The sequence below is a fragment of the Sinocyclocheilus anshuiensis genome, unplaced genomic scaffold (assembly GCF_001515605.1).
Source record: "Sinocyclocheilus anshuiensis isolate Anshui unplaced genomic scaffold, SAMN03320099.WGS_v1.1 scaffold1143, whole genome shotgun sequence".
In the NCBI taxonomy this organism is placed as follows: Eukaryota; Metazoa; Chordata; class Actinopteri; order Cypriniformes; family Cyprinidae; genus Sinocyclocheilus; species Sinocyclocheilus anshuiensis.
In genome coordinates, this window is record NW_015546123.1 from 700,969 (window position 1) to 716,623 (window position 15,655).

Below are 15,655 nucleotides of genomic sequence, written 5' to 3' on the forward strand. Positions count from 1 at the left end.
AGAGAAAAAAAGACAATCGCTACTTCCGTTTCATGCCGACTTTAAGCATTTCAAGGCTTGACTCCTGGAAAAGTATCTTGAGCCTGCAATTGTTAATGCTGTGCAAAGTTAATGAGTGTTTCACCCTTTGGAATGCCCCTAATATAAATGGCATCAGAAGACAATGCAATGTTCCAGAAACCCAGTTGGATGTGACGGTAGAAGTTGGGAAGTCACCTTGCAGACACTGCTTTAAAGTGGCTGATGAAGTGACTACAATCCAAAGCTGTGGCAGGTCATAGGGTGGCTCTCATTATCTGTGACGGGTGGAAAAGAAGGCTTAAACTGGCACTCAGTTTCAATGACATACACAACCCCTGGCTAACCATGCAGGTGTCTTACCTTGCTTGGACTGACCAGCCAATGAGAACACAAGTCTAAAAATCCATTATGTATAGGTATAAAATGCATCTTGGTGTGGTTTGATGCACAGTGCATGACTTTATCAAAAAAAAAAGCAATTTAAATTCTTTGAAGCTGAAGTTAATACTCATGTCAAATGAAAATAAAAAACTGCCACCATCATTGCAGTCATAAATTTGAATAATAAAAAAACTGTCCCATTATTGTAACAGACCAAAATATATTAAACTAATTTCAGCAAACCATGGCAACCAAAAAAAAAAAAATCATTTGTATTTAACAGTGAATGTCATCTGACACCAGACGCAAAAGAAACATTTCCAAATTCCCCAGCAAAAGCAAAACATCCTTCACTAGAATGGTTAAAGCTATTTAAAGGTTTATGCTTATGTTTCTCCTTTTGGTCTGGAACGGCTTGATTGCAACTGAGCATCTGTAGTAGCATAATACAATGTACTGCACCTCCTCAACTCCACCCAACAGAGATAACACAGAGCTCCAAAACACTGCAGTCCCTCCCATAACATTGGCTGTGACCTCGTATGTATTAGTAGAAATGCTGAATAGTGTATGAAATTGAGACTCAACAAACCAATAAATTATTCTTCAATAAACCATTGCAAGATTTTGCTAATAAGGATTAGGATGTGTGCTCTGTTAAAGTATTCTACAGCAGTTTTCTATGATTCATCCAGTAACTGACAGACACTTTAAAAGTAGCATATCTTATCATTAAGTGACATTTCCAGAACTTACAACAAAACATTGATAGCAATAAAGTAGATGATTAACAGTGAGAGGGATTTTGTCTAAATGATATAACCAGTTCCTAAAACCACCAAAGAGAAAGGGCACTTCTGTTCTGTCTTTGGTTTTCAGTTGTTATTTTAGATATTTTCTCTTTCTGTTGCTCATCCATGAAACGGATTCTATCTGCAAGTGTTATCTACAGAGAAGTGAAAGCACACAAGTTACTCTCTTATCTAAATTCATTAAGATAAACTTTGCGCAATTTTCTGGCAAATGTTCAACTGGTTAAAGCCATCAATCAGACGTACTTGGCCCTGCAAATTTTGTACATCTTAAAAATATGGTATAACTGAACATAAGCAACAAAACTGATAGAAAAAAAATATATGGGTAAAATTACTACATTGCTGCGTTTACTGATTATTGGTGTTCAACTGAGGAGAAAACTGCCAAAAGTTCTCATTAACTTAACAAAACTTCTCATTCCCATTAAACTTACTAACAATCTGACCATTTGTTTCTAACCCTACATCTCTGCAGTTTGTCCAGTTTCATTGCTTCAGTTAAAGCAGTTTGTTATAACTACTTAAAATGGACATGATAAAATTTTCAGGAACTTATCAGGTCTTGTCCACACTATTTTCGAAAAGCAATATTTGGGTTACATGGAAAATTATGTTTTTCTTAACTTTAGGAAGTTCAAGCATGACAGCACATCCTACAGAAAAAAAACAACAAAAACATTCCCAATTTCCACTCAGCCAGCACAGAAATATTCTTTATACAGCCATTTACTTAAAATGGACATGATAACATTTTCAGGAACTTATCAGGTCTTGTCCACACTATTTTCGAAAAGCAATATTTGGGTTACATGGAAAATTATGTTTCTCTTAATTTTAGGAAGTTCAAGCATGACAGCACATCCTACAGAAAAAAAACAACAAAAACATTCCCAATTTCCACTCAGCCAGCACAGAAATATTCTTTATACAGCCATTTAATCCCTTTTACTTTACATTGTGGACAAATGGTGGACAGTCTGTCTGGCCAGGAAATTCAAAGTTTTGATTTTCAGTCTGATGAAGGTGGCCATGCATGGGTGCACTAATTGTGAAAAATAAAACTACCTTCCCAGACTACATAAACATTTATAGGAGCTGTGCTCATTTTCAAAAGGCTTAGGAAAAGTAATCTCAAGAGAATTTATCATAAATTTCCTCACAAATGCAGCATTCAATACTTCACACTGTTATAACAACTGTGCATGTACTGAGTAGATGTACAAGGCCATTGAAGCCTTCTGGCCATAACATTTAATGATAGATCCTTGGGGAAAAAAATAAAAATAATAAATACTTTTGTTTTCTCACAGACTTTTAACCTCTATATTGTACATTGCAAATGTAAATAATAATAATAATAAATCCATTCTGAAGTATGGCCATAGCAAAAGGTTAAACAAATAAAAAGCAAATAAACTAAAAGTCCATTAAAGTACCACACTCTGGCACTTCTCTAGCACGTGACACAGAATGTCAACACAGGACACTTTTTTATGTATTGGAGCTAAACCACACCATGTATGGTACAGAGGTAGTGCTTTGACAGCATGGTCACTTATAGCATGGTTTGACATGCCTTTGAGCTGCTCTGCTTTATCATAAATGATCTTGACATGTTTGTGAACAGATTTGGCCCACATGTGGCTATGATATTATCCTGTGTCTTCTTCTCATCAATTTTTCAATGGCAAAAAATTATCTCAGCATGCCCAACATGTTTAAATAAGATGGATAAGCACGTGCAAAGGAGGAGGGTCTTTTATTTGTTTACATACAGCCTCTCCCTGAATTTGTTTTTAGGAAATTGAAAAGATGGCCTAAACGTTTTACTTAGACCCTAATGGCAGAATGAAGCAACTGATTGTACTATCAATGCAAGCAGCAGATTCATGTATTAACAAAAGAATATACATTTTGTTAATAAAAGACTGGTCAAATGGTTAGATTCTTCTATCACCACTATATTCAAAACAATGAGAAGAATATGGTTTCTTGTAATACATACCAGATCTTGAAGTATTATACTGTATAAGTGCCTGAAATAGCAAATCTTTCCAGAAATCTCCATTCTGTACCTTAAAAATACCAACATCTATACCCAGAATATGAAAAGATTATAAATGAACGATAAAAGAAAACTGAACATGTTAAAATAATAAACTAAATATCTGCATCATTCAGGTTATTCAGGTTAAATAAAGTGGGTACTGTGATTACTGAGTATTAAACTCAAACTAAGAGAGATGTTCTAGACATATGACATCAAAACCACCTTACATAAGGTTAGGCTTCTAGTGTTTCTCATTTGTAAGTCACTTTGAATAAATGTAAATGTTATATGAAACTGGGAAACCAAAAGTTGTAACAACTTTCTGTGACAATGTATAAGGCATTGATTCGTGTGTTTGCACACAAAAAAGGATCACAGTCAAAAATGTTGTACTGAATGTATGACTGTAGGTTACTGTAATTTCCAGAGATTAATCTAATGTTTGTAATTTGATAAGACCATTTATAGGTTCATCACTTAATGAGTGTCTGAGCCTTAAGTAGTAATAGTCTACGAGTACTAGCTGACTATTCACTGTAAATCATGACAATCAAAAATTATTTGAACGTGTCGCAAATCCGGTAATCTGACATTTAATACTTCGATTGAAAATATAAGCAAGAGGGAGGAAAAACACCTTTAAACCACTGGAACAATTTTAACCGCGTCATGGAAAATTCAACAGGTTCTTCATACGTATGTTATCAAATGATAAACCCAATAAACAGCTATTAAAGGATGTAATTATTGTACAGCTTGTAGGGTGCAAAATGTATAAACAGCATCATTACTGACACTTCACCCGCCCTGTTACTAGCCTAATGCTATTCTGACCTGAAACGAATAATAAACAATAGTTAAACGTTTCTATTAAACAGTTACATTTCAAACAGCTGATTATCTGTTACTCTTTTAAAGCTATGCATCTCTTCCTAGTGGTATGAAAGAACATACGGAAGAATCATTCGGCTGTAGGCTACACCTCGTGTAGTAGCCTAGTATCTCTTACCATCGCTTGCTCCTTGGTGTTATACAGAAGACAGCTGTCAAGTGGGTCTGTTTTGAACACGACCTCATTAAATTGATGGACATTTCTTTGTTAAACTTCCAATATTCAAAGTACACGCTGTTCAGATGTGGCCCCACCTCTTAACCAAAGACACCGCCCTCTCCACCCCCTGTGAATATAGTTTTAAGAGTTTCAAGGCTTTTCATAAGTGACTTCAGGATAATGTAATTACAAAGCAGTGATCTGGCTCAACGTACTGGTTCTCATCTGAAAACAAACCATAAATGAGCAGACACAAACATTAGGCTAACTCTTAAATAATTCTGACCAACGTATAAGCTGAATAAAAATAAATTCAATCAAGTTCGGTAATGATGAAGACGCCGGCCAGATCACCTTATCAGAGGATCTGAGTGAGAATAAGATGTCGTAACTAACTAAAAAATTGCCGGTAGTATTGAGCACGTGTGTTGCTGCGGTTGATAGATGGATGTTTCCGGTAGACAAAGACCTGCGATTATATTGAGTAACGGATTGCAAATAAAACTCCTGGCGTTTTATTAGCCTATTACTTCCTAAATCAGCTATTTTTGGCTTCTGAATCCTTTCAAATATGACATATGTAAAAAGGAGGGCGAGGTGTGCTGCCAAAATCTTAAACATAATGCCCTGTCGCGTAGCAACCAATTGCGTAGCCAACACAGTATGTGAGCGTGGAATGAATATAGTGGGTGAAATGAGGACATACGGCGACAGACATATTCGTTACCTTTTAATCTCTAAATGATGCTGAAAGACGGTATAAGGAGGATATACACGCTTCCCCATTCACGCACCGTTGCGCAGCGTAGCGGTGCGTTTAACAAACGCTAGCAATTCAAATGACTATTATACTGAGTGATATGCTCCAGCTCTAGCATGTAACGTTAAGGTGTGCCATTGGTCCCTCTTAAGTTTTTCCCACTCTAATTAGAAAATGGCCTGAATACACAACGATATTAAATTGTTTATCTCAAGAGGCAGAATGAAGAGTAGTCTAAATGGTTCTGCGTTTAATTCAGTAGTTATGACTTAAATAAGCCTTAACCTAAATTCTCTTAATATCAGGCATATAACATCAGTGTGTGCATGATAGCCTGTAACCTTGGCTTGCACAAACATATAGAATAGTCATGGGTCCCCCACTAATGTCAGTCATAAAATCTCTTTATGAAAATGGAATCTGGTTATTAGCTTCAAAGGAAACTTTTAAAAGGGGTGAATGTTGTGAGACCAAATCTCACAAAAAAAGTCTGCATTGTCAAAAGTCAGCACATTCTGTCTGCATTATTATTTAGATAATTCAGTAGTCATTAGATAGTTCAGTAACCTTAACATTTTAATAGTTATAGGACAGTGAAAATTGGGAGCAATATAATTAATTTAAAACACATATAAATTAATTATTACTATAGCCCAAAGTTAGATGAATATGATTTTAGTGCTTTTACATTTACAGTTTTATCTTGCTCACCAGTACCCCTGCACACTTATCTTTGTTAGTTTAGTGTGTTCTCAACTATGCGTGGCATTGTATCAGCAGATGTAATATCAGACACAAACCATAGGAAAGACTGCCATCTCGTGGAAGAAATCGATACCTTCAGATAAACTTTACAAAATGACTAATATCTTGTCAAACCTACCACATTTCAAAAACTTCCCCGGTTCAATTTTTTTTAATTTCTTAATATTTTTAACAAACGTAAGTAGTGATGAAAGCCACTTTTGATATTATATTTAAATATGTAGTTGAATATGGAAAGTAATTATTTTTATATTCGAGATATGTAACTGAACAAAGCAAGGTGTTTTGTTGTAGCGTGACTTCCTGCCAGCAGAGGGAGACTGCACTAAGCTTTTTTACAATAGCCAGATAGTATATAAATGCTGTTTTAATGAAGAAGGCAATGAAAAAAAATAAATTAAATCAATTAAATCAACAAATAAAGAATGATTTTTTTTTTTTAATTACATCACATTAATACATTTAACAGCCTTCGTGTTTAATTAGGAATACTTTTTAAGTATTGCTGAAATTCTGGCTTTTGTCGGAGGGCCATGATTAAGAACCACTGTTCCATTGGTTTGACCACCTGTGAGATTCTGTGACTAAACTGCCTACCTATTTTCAGACAGGAGAGGGCGACATACTATAGCTTTTCAAGTAACAGTAACATGATGCATAAGGGAATGGATACTGTCTGTGTTCTGAACAGCTCAAGTTATTTTCACAATATTTGTGATGATTATAATTGTTGACAATGATGGTGATGTTACATAAGTTAATTACTTGATTTTTGAGTTTTGGTAGTAACAGTATAAGTATTGGCTTAGGTACAGTGTAGACAGTATTTTTAAATGGCCAAATATAAATATATGAAGAAGAGTGTAGACCTTTTGATTTAACGGTTCTATTTTCAATTTATATGAAGCTTTACTTATTTTGCTCAGTATTTTATGGAGTAAAATTATTTGTGCTGTATGTTCTTTGCGTAGATCTTAGTTTTTAATACCTTTCAGGGTGGCAACTCACAATATTTAAAATAAGAAACTTGAAACAAAATGAGACAAAAGGCTGAGTACAAAAAAAAGACAATGCTTTTAATTCTTCTGAAAATCCATGAAAAAAAAATACTCCCTGACTTAATACACATGCATAAATGGAGAATAGAAAACATATAGCCTATACAAAAGTATGGGTCCTGCCCCGTTTTTATACATCTGAGAAAGTACTACATAATTTACCTTCTAAATGAGCAAGAATCTCCTATTAAATACTGTCATCATTTAAATAAAATGACATTATACTGCTATTCATATAACCGCTGTCCCAAAATAGGAATTATCTTAACAATATAAAATCCTCTGGTGGTTTAAAATAGATATAGTCTTTTTTATGATTCACATGTGCCTCTTCATGTGCAGAGCCAGATGATCTGAGCGGGAGAACGCTCTCTCGCACAGGTGGCACTGAAACGGCCTGTGTCCGGTGTGTTTCCTGTAGTGACGCGTCAACTCGTCTGACCTGGCGAACTTCCAGCCACAGCCTTCCCAACTGCAGTGGTAGGGCTTCTCACCTGTGAACAGAACGGGGGAAAACATTTATTATTGTGTACAGACTTTGGTTAAACGCTTCATAGTGAGAAATTAAGTTCAAAACAGCATGTAGCCTACAAAACTCCGCGACATACCTGTGTGTGTCCGCATGTGCGCTTTCAAATGGGAGCTTTTCGTGTACGTTTTCCCACATCCGGGGAATTCACAGCTGTGCGTCGCTGTCCGTTTTCGTGCCCATGACCGACGCCCTCGTTTTGGCTTGCTGTCTTCTGGGTTTAAAAATCCCAGGAGGGGTGAGGATGGTGGAGTCAACATCACACCTGGCATGGCCGGGTGATTTGCCCGCAGTGGCTCGCTAAATATGTTGTAATGTCCGTGATACTGTTGATGCTGGGCGTACTGAGGTGGAAAAGGCGCGCTATTCATGAACTGCTGTTGATGTGCAATGTCAATATGACGGTGAGAGTTCGCCTCTGTTAGGATGCAGTCTTTCCTCCCTAAAATGTCCCGAGGCACATCTTGTTGCACGTGATGCCCATTAGCCTGATGCTGCTGCATCACGCGCTGGGGGTCTTGTCCATAATAATGACCCACGTAGTCGTTTACCATCATGCAGGATTGCTCGTAGTTTTCACTTTTTATTTTGTATCCCACGTTATTAGAATTGGACACCTGTGCCTGGTTTCTTGAGTTCAGAGCCCTTAGTTCAGTGTACTCCAGCCTGTCTAAATGTCCTTTCAAACTATATTCATGCGAGTCGCCATGATAATTCATGTCCGGAGTAAACAACTCGGCTACCAGACTGTGGCCGGGGCGTGCGTTAAAGTTGGTGCCACAATACGCGCTCGGCGTCGGGTGACATCCATCGCTGTCGTACACGGTACTGCAGCTTTCTGGTGACTCCGGTAGAGAATAGGCCGGCTGCGCTGAGTTGTTGTCATTGTCAGACGTGAAGGAGTTGGACAGAATGAACTCTAGATCCAAAAACTTGGAAAGTTCATCCTCGTCTTTGGCCAAAGGTGGAGATTCAACAATGCTGAACTCCACCTCGATGAGGGGTCTCACGTCTCCAACTGTCGAGCTAGTTTTAGTTGGATCAACTTTCCAGTCCTGAAGAAAAAAAAATAAAATCGGGTAAGCATTTCTTCAGATAACAAAGTCATAGTCATTCAAATGATTAAAAATATATACTACACAGACGTGTTGTCTATAAAGATGTAGCATACTTGTAGGCTGCAGTGCGTGAATTATATAATGACTTGCAGGGGAGACCATTTAAAATTTTCGGCGTAACTGGGATTCACAAGAATGTCAACTAGCCAATCGATTTAACAAAACTTTTAAAAGCTTACTATGTTCTTGAAATCTAAATATATAATTATGCTCTAAATAATGACATTATTTGTTTTGCTGATGATGTATAGCCTACACTACGATAATAATTCTAATGAAAGCAACGCTCTACTGTTTCCTCTTCATACGAACACGATTTGTAGGCTATTTACCAATAACTTGTAACTCCCGTGATTAGTTAAACGTATAAAAAAACATGTAAAACCTATACCATACCCTCATAATTCGCTCTGAGTGCTGCAAAATAGGCTACATTTGAAATAAAACTTAAATTGAAATGAAAAGTTGAACTCACCCGTACAATTTCAGACTGCTTTTCGTCTAACATCTGGTTGCTTGCAAAAGTATTTATCGAAGGCAACATCGCATCTGCAAGAGCCATGTTGCAAATGTTAGAGGACTCAGAAGCGGTTCACTCTCATTCAGTCCGAGATAGACAATGCGTCTCTAATAGGTTTGACTGGCTACCTATCTGTCCCATTATAAGGAGGGTCTGAATGTTGCGGGGGTGTGCTCTCGTGACGTTTCTCACCTAGTTGTAGCCTATCAGGTGTTTACTCTGGCTACCCTTAACAACATGTAAACATTGTCAAAGCACAATTGATAATTTGGCCTTTAATTAACCGTATCTCCTTATTCCATTAAATTATAAAGACTGCTTAAATAAAGGATAAATTATACAGAGATGTAGAGACACTCTAAAATGTGCATGCTGGACCTGCTGTTGTGTTTTCATTGCAAATATTTCATCACATATTTAATGATAATTCAGTTCATATCATAGTCATATGATTCAACGACAAACAATCTCACATCCAGATAATTTTAATTTTAATAAGTGCCATATCGGATTTGTAACTTTTGATTTTATCCCCCCCCCCAAAAATTTATTTCAGTTTCTGAATTCTGAGTGTAATCTGAGTTCTGAAGGGGGCGCCACAAACCCCCTGCACAGTGAGACTTTTTGTAGTTTATTGAAGGGCCATTTAAACAACATTAATTTGGGGACTATTAAAAAGTGTTCAAAATAATCAGTATAAATTATTTATTATTTATAGGATCTATATTAAAGATGTGTGGTAGCCTATAAATACTCGATGCAATACTGTCTAAAGAAAAAAACATCATGTTCCAAGAGGAGGATAGAAACAACATGCTAAATAAATAATTTAAAATAAAACAAACATATTTTATAACATGGGACCAGAAGTCTCCATAGACCAGCCACATTACTGTGAGTTTCACCTCTTCATTCGTATTAAAATGAACCTGATCGCAGGTATTAATTTATCCCGATCGAACTCCTGCTTAATTTGCATTTGAACAACCAGCAGTAAAATCTCGGAGCCATCGAAACAACATGATAATCTCAATGTTCAACAATGCAGGTACATGCTAGTTAATGATCTCTGAGTCAATAGACCCCCTCTTTCAGTTGATTAAAATGCAAATTAATGGCCTAATGCTCTCGGGCTTATGTTTAGAGACAAGGTGGGCAGCTTTAACCAAAAATCTCTATTCCACCTGTTGCCTAGGACGAGGCATTTAATATCCCAGACACAATTAAAATGTAGATAGAACGAAAAACAGTATTTAAAAATTGTTTTAAATTTCATAGCAGTATGCTAACTATTTACAGAGAAACATGGAAACGTTTTGCACGTGCTGTTTCTTCTGTTCTGTGCGCACAAACGAGCAGCTTTGCTCAATCTGATTCTGTCGGTTTATAGTAGCCTACGTAATTACAGAGTCCGGTACAATCGCATTGTCTGGAGAGAGGTGGAAATGGAAATGGATAGAATTTCCTGAAATACAAAGGGTGTCCTTCTCCCCAGCGCAAGCAAAGTACAAGTGTATTTATTTTAATTGTAAAAATTTACAACTGAAATACCCAATACCGAACCGAAATGATGTTTTCCACTTCAGTGCAAATATATTATATACAAAATACAAATATTTATTATGTTTACTGTTTTATAATGTTATGTTTTAAAGCATCAAAGCTAAAGCTTATTATTTATAGACACATCACGTTTATTTGAGCGCTATAAGTGATAGGATTAAATTTTCCGATTTGCTTATATTTTGCCTATATTTTTAAAATGTAATTTCCTATATACATTTTATATTTTGCTTTGTCCTTGTGACACATCACGTTTATTTGAGCGCTATAAGTGATAGGATTAAATTTTCCGATTTGCTTATATTTTGCCTATATTTTTTAAATGTAATTTCCTATATACATTTTATATTTTGCTTTGTCCTTGTATATGAAAGTAACAGGAGTTTTTCCCCCTTTGTTGTTTTCTAAACACAATTAAGGAGATTGCAGATTGGCAGACAGGACACCGTCTTCCCGGAGACATTCTGCTGTATTTACAAGATGCCTAATCTGGCCAGAGAAATTGTTACAATATCCAGTTTAACTGATATGCTAGTGAGGCTAGGCCATTTTTTAAACAGATAGACCTAAATATTTTATGAAAAAAATAAAGTACTGATGCACCAGGTATGTAGGGGACAGAAATAAATCTCATACCACCTGGCTTTTACCATAACACTGACAAAGGCATTTTTATTTGAGTGACTTTAATGTATTTCCTGTACAGTTTTACAATATTGTATAGGGAAATCCTGCATATTTTTCCTCCTTAAAATGCCCCAGGCTATATGAGCTGTGTTTACATGAACTTATTTAGAATTTCCTTCTTGGTTTTTACAGTATTTCCCTGATAGCATAATACAAAAAAATGACACTGTATATGTCAGATTCAAATATACCACTTTAATAGACTGCACCATATTTTATACTAATTAAACGTTGGTTTAAACAAAATGGTAAACAGTACCTGGATACAGGATAAAACATGCTACAGCCAGTTAGATATTTATACACACAGACAGAGAGAGAGAGAGAGAGAGAGAGAGAGAGAGATCGGCTTTTGATTATATATTTAACAAAAAATATAGTCATTAGTCATAATGAAATGAAGCTGAGAAACACTTTTATTTATTTTCTAAATAAAAACATTTCATAATGTTTGTGTAAAACAAACCGATAGAGCAGTAGATTAGTGAGTATTTAGTCTGTCTAAGGCATGCAAGCCTTTTCTGTTGGATTTTTAGGGAGATCAGATAAGGAAAATGTTGATTTTATGAAGGAACACAATCCCAGAGTCTCCCCCCTCACACACTTATGGCTTGTGAATGATATGTGATCTTTGTCAAGTATATATGTGCATGACGCAAATGTTTACACTTTCCTGTTTACATCCATATTTATATATGCACATTTACAGTATAATGGCTTCAACGTGTTTTATTTACTTATTTTTATTTTTTACGTTGACACTTATCTTTAGTTCACATAAAATGACTTTGATTGCACTGATACGTGTAAATGAGACTGGAGTGATTCAAACACAATCAAGAAGAGCTGCAGTCATTACTGCACTTTCTCATGGATGGACAATCAAACACTGACCCAACAGATTCCAACCTGAATTCATTCATACAGATCTATTTATCACTTCTGCATTAAAGACAAACAGGCAAGTTGTAGCAGCCCATCCTTAAGACATGTTGAGAAGAAGTGCCCTTCAGGGTACACGGGTCCCCTTCATCACTTGTTATAAAAACACACTTGTTATATCTCTCAATTTCACTGTTAAATGTAGTGACTAACGGCTGAGTCAGTCACTGCACACCCACAATCAATTGTTTCCATCAAAAAAATAAAAAATCAGAATCTCCTACCTGTGCTATAATGTTATGGCATCTGGCATATCCTTTCCCTTTCATTGTTCTGGTGTCTAAGTGCAGCTAATTACCTATCGCTCAGCGACTCAACCACCTAGACAAATTTGTGTGGACACAGGAGCAAATATTTGTGTCCACTGCACCGACCACCATCAGAGTCGTCCACTCGATCTTCCTGTGCTTGTCTAGCACACAAGAACGACAAAAGAACAAGTCCTTTCACTTCCACTGGACCATGATAAAGACCCGAGACCCATTGCAGGGCCTCAGACAAGACAAGGTACAGGTGAGGACAAAACTTCTATCGACTCAAAGGTGGTCTGAATGACCATGGGGCCAATGTAACCCCACACAGTGGATGAACTAAGAAAAATATTCAGCTTACACAGATGCTCGAGCTGCTGTAGCATTGGTGTATGTAGAGGTAAACTCTGTCAAGGTTGCACTGTATTTACTGTGGCTGATGGCCTAAATTGCCTTTCCCTCCGTTCGTCTTTCTGCACTGGCTTTTCACTCAGGCACTTGGATTTTCAATTACAATCTAATCTTAAGTCTCCAGAATAGTAATTATCCCCCATCACCCGAGCAGGAGGGGAAACCCACCGCTATCTAACATAAATACTTTCCCATGTACTGAAAAAGCAACACCGAAACTGTACCTTTGCTAATTTATCAAAGGAGAAACAGCACATGGTCTATTAAGGGTGTGGACCAGGGATATGGATAATCATGGGGGAAGAAAGGAAAAATACGAAAACTGTGTGAAATGTGAAGACTGAAAACTGATATAATTATTTGTTTGTGTGATAATTTAAAATAAATCCCAGACATATTATTTTTTGTATTGCAATGGATGACAAAAGGGCCTTTTCAATGTCATTTCCAATTGTGATTATTAGTTCAAATTTACTCGAGTCAAGAAAGTCATGAGATATAAAACTGTAGCACAGCAAAAACATACTGTATATTCACATCTATATCAAACATTTTCCAACACAAATCCACACAGTGAACTTCCAGCAGCTGCTCAGTTTCTCCCACTCACTGCTCCATGTCTCTCATCTCCACGGGAGGCCTCTTTGTCTCCAAGTGTAATTGCTTCTGCCTGCTTTGGAGCAACTCTTGTCTGGGGACACAAAACTTGTCTCTGTGAATGACTGCATGTGTCTGGGGTCAAAAGTCCACCAGAGAAGCCGTTCCATACAGCCGTGTGCTCTCACATGCAAGTGGGCCAAAAGTGTTCTCCTTTTTTTTTTCTTCTTCTTTTTTTCCAAACTGAATTCCATGACACATCCATACACAGCCATCAGGACCTGTATGTGCATGCCAAGGACAAATGTATTAGTAATTAAAATAATTGTATGAGCAATTTAAACACATTTTGGTGTTTGAGACAGCTTAATCCCATTACTCGGGTGACTTAAAGAGATTAAAAAAAAAAATACTGTCACCATTTACTCACCTTCATGTCATTCCAAACTTTTTTCTTTTGCTGTATTTCTTTTCCTGTAGCTCAAGCAGAAGTGTATGGTGCTAGCAACACCAAAGTCATGAGTTCGATTCCCAGGAAATGCATAAACTGATTGAAGTATACCTTGAATGCAATGTAAGCTGCTTTGGATAAAAGTGTCAGCCAAATGCATAAATGAAAACAGAACACAAAATAAAATATTCTAAAACATTTAAAAACTGCTTTATGTTGTGTTTTGTTTGTTTTAGACTGACTTTAACTGTATGGACAAAATCGGCATGATGGTGAGTAAATGACTGAATACAATTTTTTTTCCTCGGACCTATTCTTTTAAGGCTTTTAGTTTTTGTTGTGTATCTCACATAAGCTGTTTTGAAATGTTTTCCTGTGAAACTGAACAGCCAGGATACGATGAATCAGACATCGAATCTGGAAATCGCCCAGCAAAAACATTTTTATACAGAAAAAAATATCTTTTGTCGTCACACATTCCATCGAACAATTAGCAAATGTAGTTGGTTCATGTGTCTTTATCCATTTGAGTGGTTGTTTTGTAAAACTGCAGTAGTTGTGACTTCTGAATAAGAGGGAAAACACTCACCGCAGCTTAAAGAAATAACACCTGCCCATGAAACGACAGCCTTTGTCCATCTGCACATGGTGGGCCATGTTTTCATTTATCAGGGGTGACCTTCTACTGTAAAGAATGTGGGAAAACGCATTGGAGGGAAACCCATGCTATGAGCTCACCTGTCTGCGTAATGCCTTTCACTTCTGACAGACCTGCACTCCACCATTGTCTTTGCTCTCTCCTGGTCCATTCATCCATTGACGTAAAATAAACGGAAAAATGGGAATAAATGGAAGTGCTCGACATGATCTCTGAACGGTAAGGAGAGAACCTCTGATTACAGTGCAATAGAACAATTATAGTTTCTGCACAAAGTAAATAAATGCCATATTTCAGCAGCTACATCAGTGTCAGATATCGATCAGCTGCGTGATTACAGCCCCCGCACTTTCTCCTATTGTAACAGGTTGGGCTCAACAAGCCATAGCATTACACAACATCCCTCGCAAGAGAAAAACAATGTTGCGTATTGTGTAACCAAAACATAGTGTCAATACCTGCAGGCTTTAAACCCAAAATGAGCACAACAGAAGATTCGGTGCATGTATGAAATAGACCTGCTATTGTGAGTGATGCTACTTGAGTTTCCCACACAATGTGTATGGCACAGTCTCCGTAAGGTGACCCAACTGGGACAGTTGAAGTAGGTTTTATCTGTTAGCACCCTGGAGGTCGCTGAGAGAGAGAGAAAAAACATGTTTTTCAACAATTATTCATCATTTTAAAAAAGTAATCTGTTCTAAATCCTTTTACAATAAGGGACCTCTCTATAGGTAATGGAACAGTATGTCCTTTGGCTAAACCTGAACTGTATTGTATATAAAGAACCAAACAATGATGTGCTTGAGAGATCTCTGATATCATATTGCCATTTTAACATTTAAAAGTCTGTGCACACAAGTTTGGTATAGTTCTCTATTTGAAAACCCAGCCACCAGCATGAGGCTGCATTCATTAATTCCTCCTTTTCCTTGCAAATGATTTGTCGGATCAGTCTCATTCGCGCTGATGAGCACTTAATGAGATTAAAAAGATATTAATCAGAATTACCAGGTTAATTAAGTAG

The 15,655-nt window shown here is 36.8% G+C and overlaps 2 protein-coding genes across 5 annotated transcripts in view; both read right to left on the minus strand.

Annotated features, from left to right (window-relative positions):
• Positions 1 to 5,123, minus strand: part of LOC107700995 (sodium- and chloride-dependent glycine transporter 1-like) — a 45,894-nt gene extending 40,771 nt beyond the window's left edge. For 2 of the 3 annotated variants that reach the window (XM_016502879.1, XM_016502880.1), the window contains exon 1: positions 4,277 to 4,359. The gene's annotated coding sequence lies outside the window, so the exon portion shown is untranslated. Of the gene's footprint in view, positions 1 to 4,276; positions 4,360 to 5,045 lie in introns of those variants that run through there. The other variant, XM_016502881.1, reaches the window with a different exon arrangement.
• Positions 5,124 to 6,958: 1,835 nt separating this feature from the next.
• Positions 6,959 to 9,168, minus strand: LOC107700996 (Krueppel-like factor 4). 2 transcript variants are annotated; one of them, XM_016502883.1, is made up of 3 exons: positions 9,030 to 9,168; positions 7,510 to 8,485; positions 6,959 to 7,395 (listed from the first exon to the last, which is right to left on the minus strand). In XM_016502883.1, exons 1-3 carry the CDS (start codon positions 9,108 to 9,110, stop codon positions 7,220 to 7,222), a joined length of 1,233 nt encoding a protein of 410 aa, XP_016358369.1. In that variant the 5' UTR covers positions 9,111 to 9,168; the 3' UTR covers positions 6,959 to 7,219. The 2 variants fall into 2 exon arrangements, with proteins under 2 accessions (XP_016358369.1, XP_016358368.1); XM_016502882.1 differs by having other exon boundaries at positions 9,024 to 9,168.
• Between the last annotated feature and the right edge of the window lie 6,487 nt (positions 9,169 to 15,655).

Excerpts from the sequence above, each read along its gene's own strand:
- LOC107700996 (XM_016502882.1), bottom strand. The coding sequence starts at position 9,110 with ATGGCTCTTGCAGATGCGATGTTGCCTTCGATAAATACTTTTGCAAGC. Across the intron at positions 8,486-9,023 it reads AGCAGTCTGAAATTGTACGG|GACTGGAAAGTTGATCCAAC; the intron begins GTGAGTTCAACT and ends TTTTTTCTTCAG. Across the intron at positions 7,396-7,509 it reads GCACATGCGGACACACACAG|GTGAGAAGCCCTACCACTGC; the intron begins GTATGTCGCGGA and ends TTCTGTTCACAG.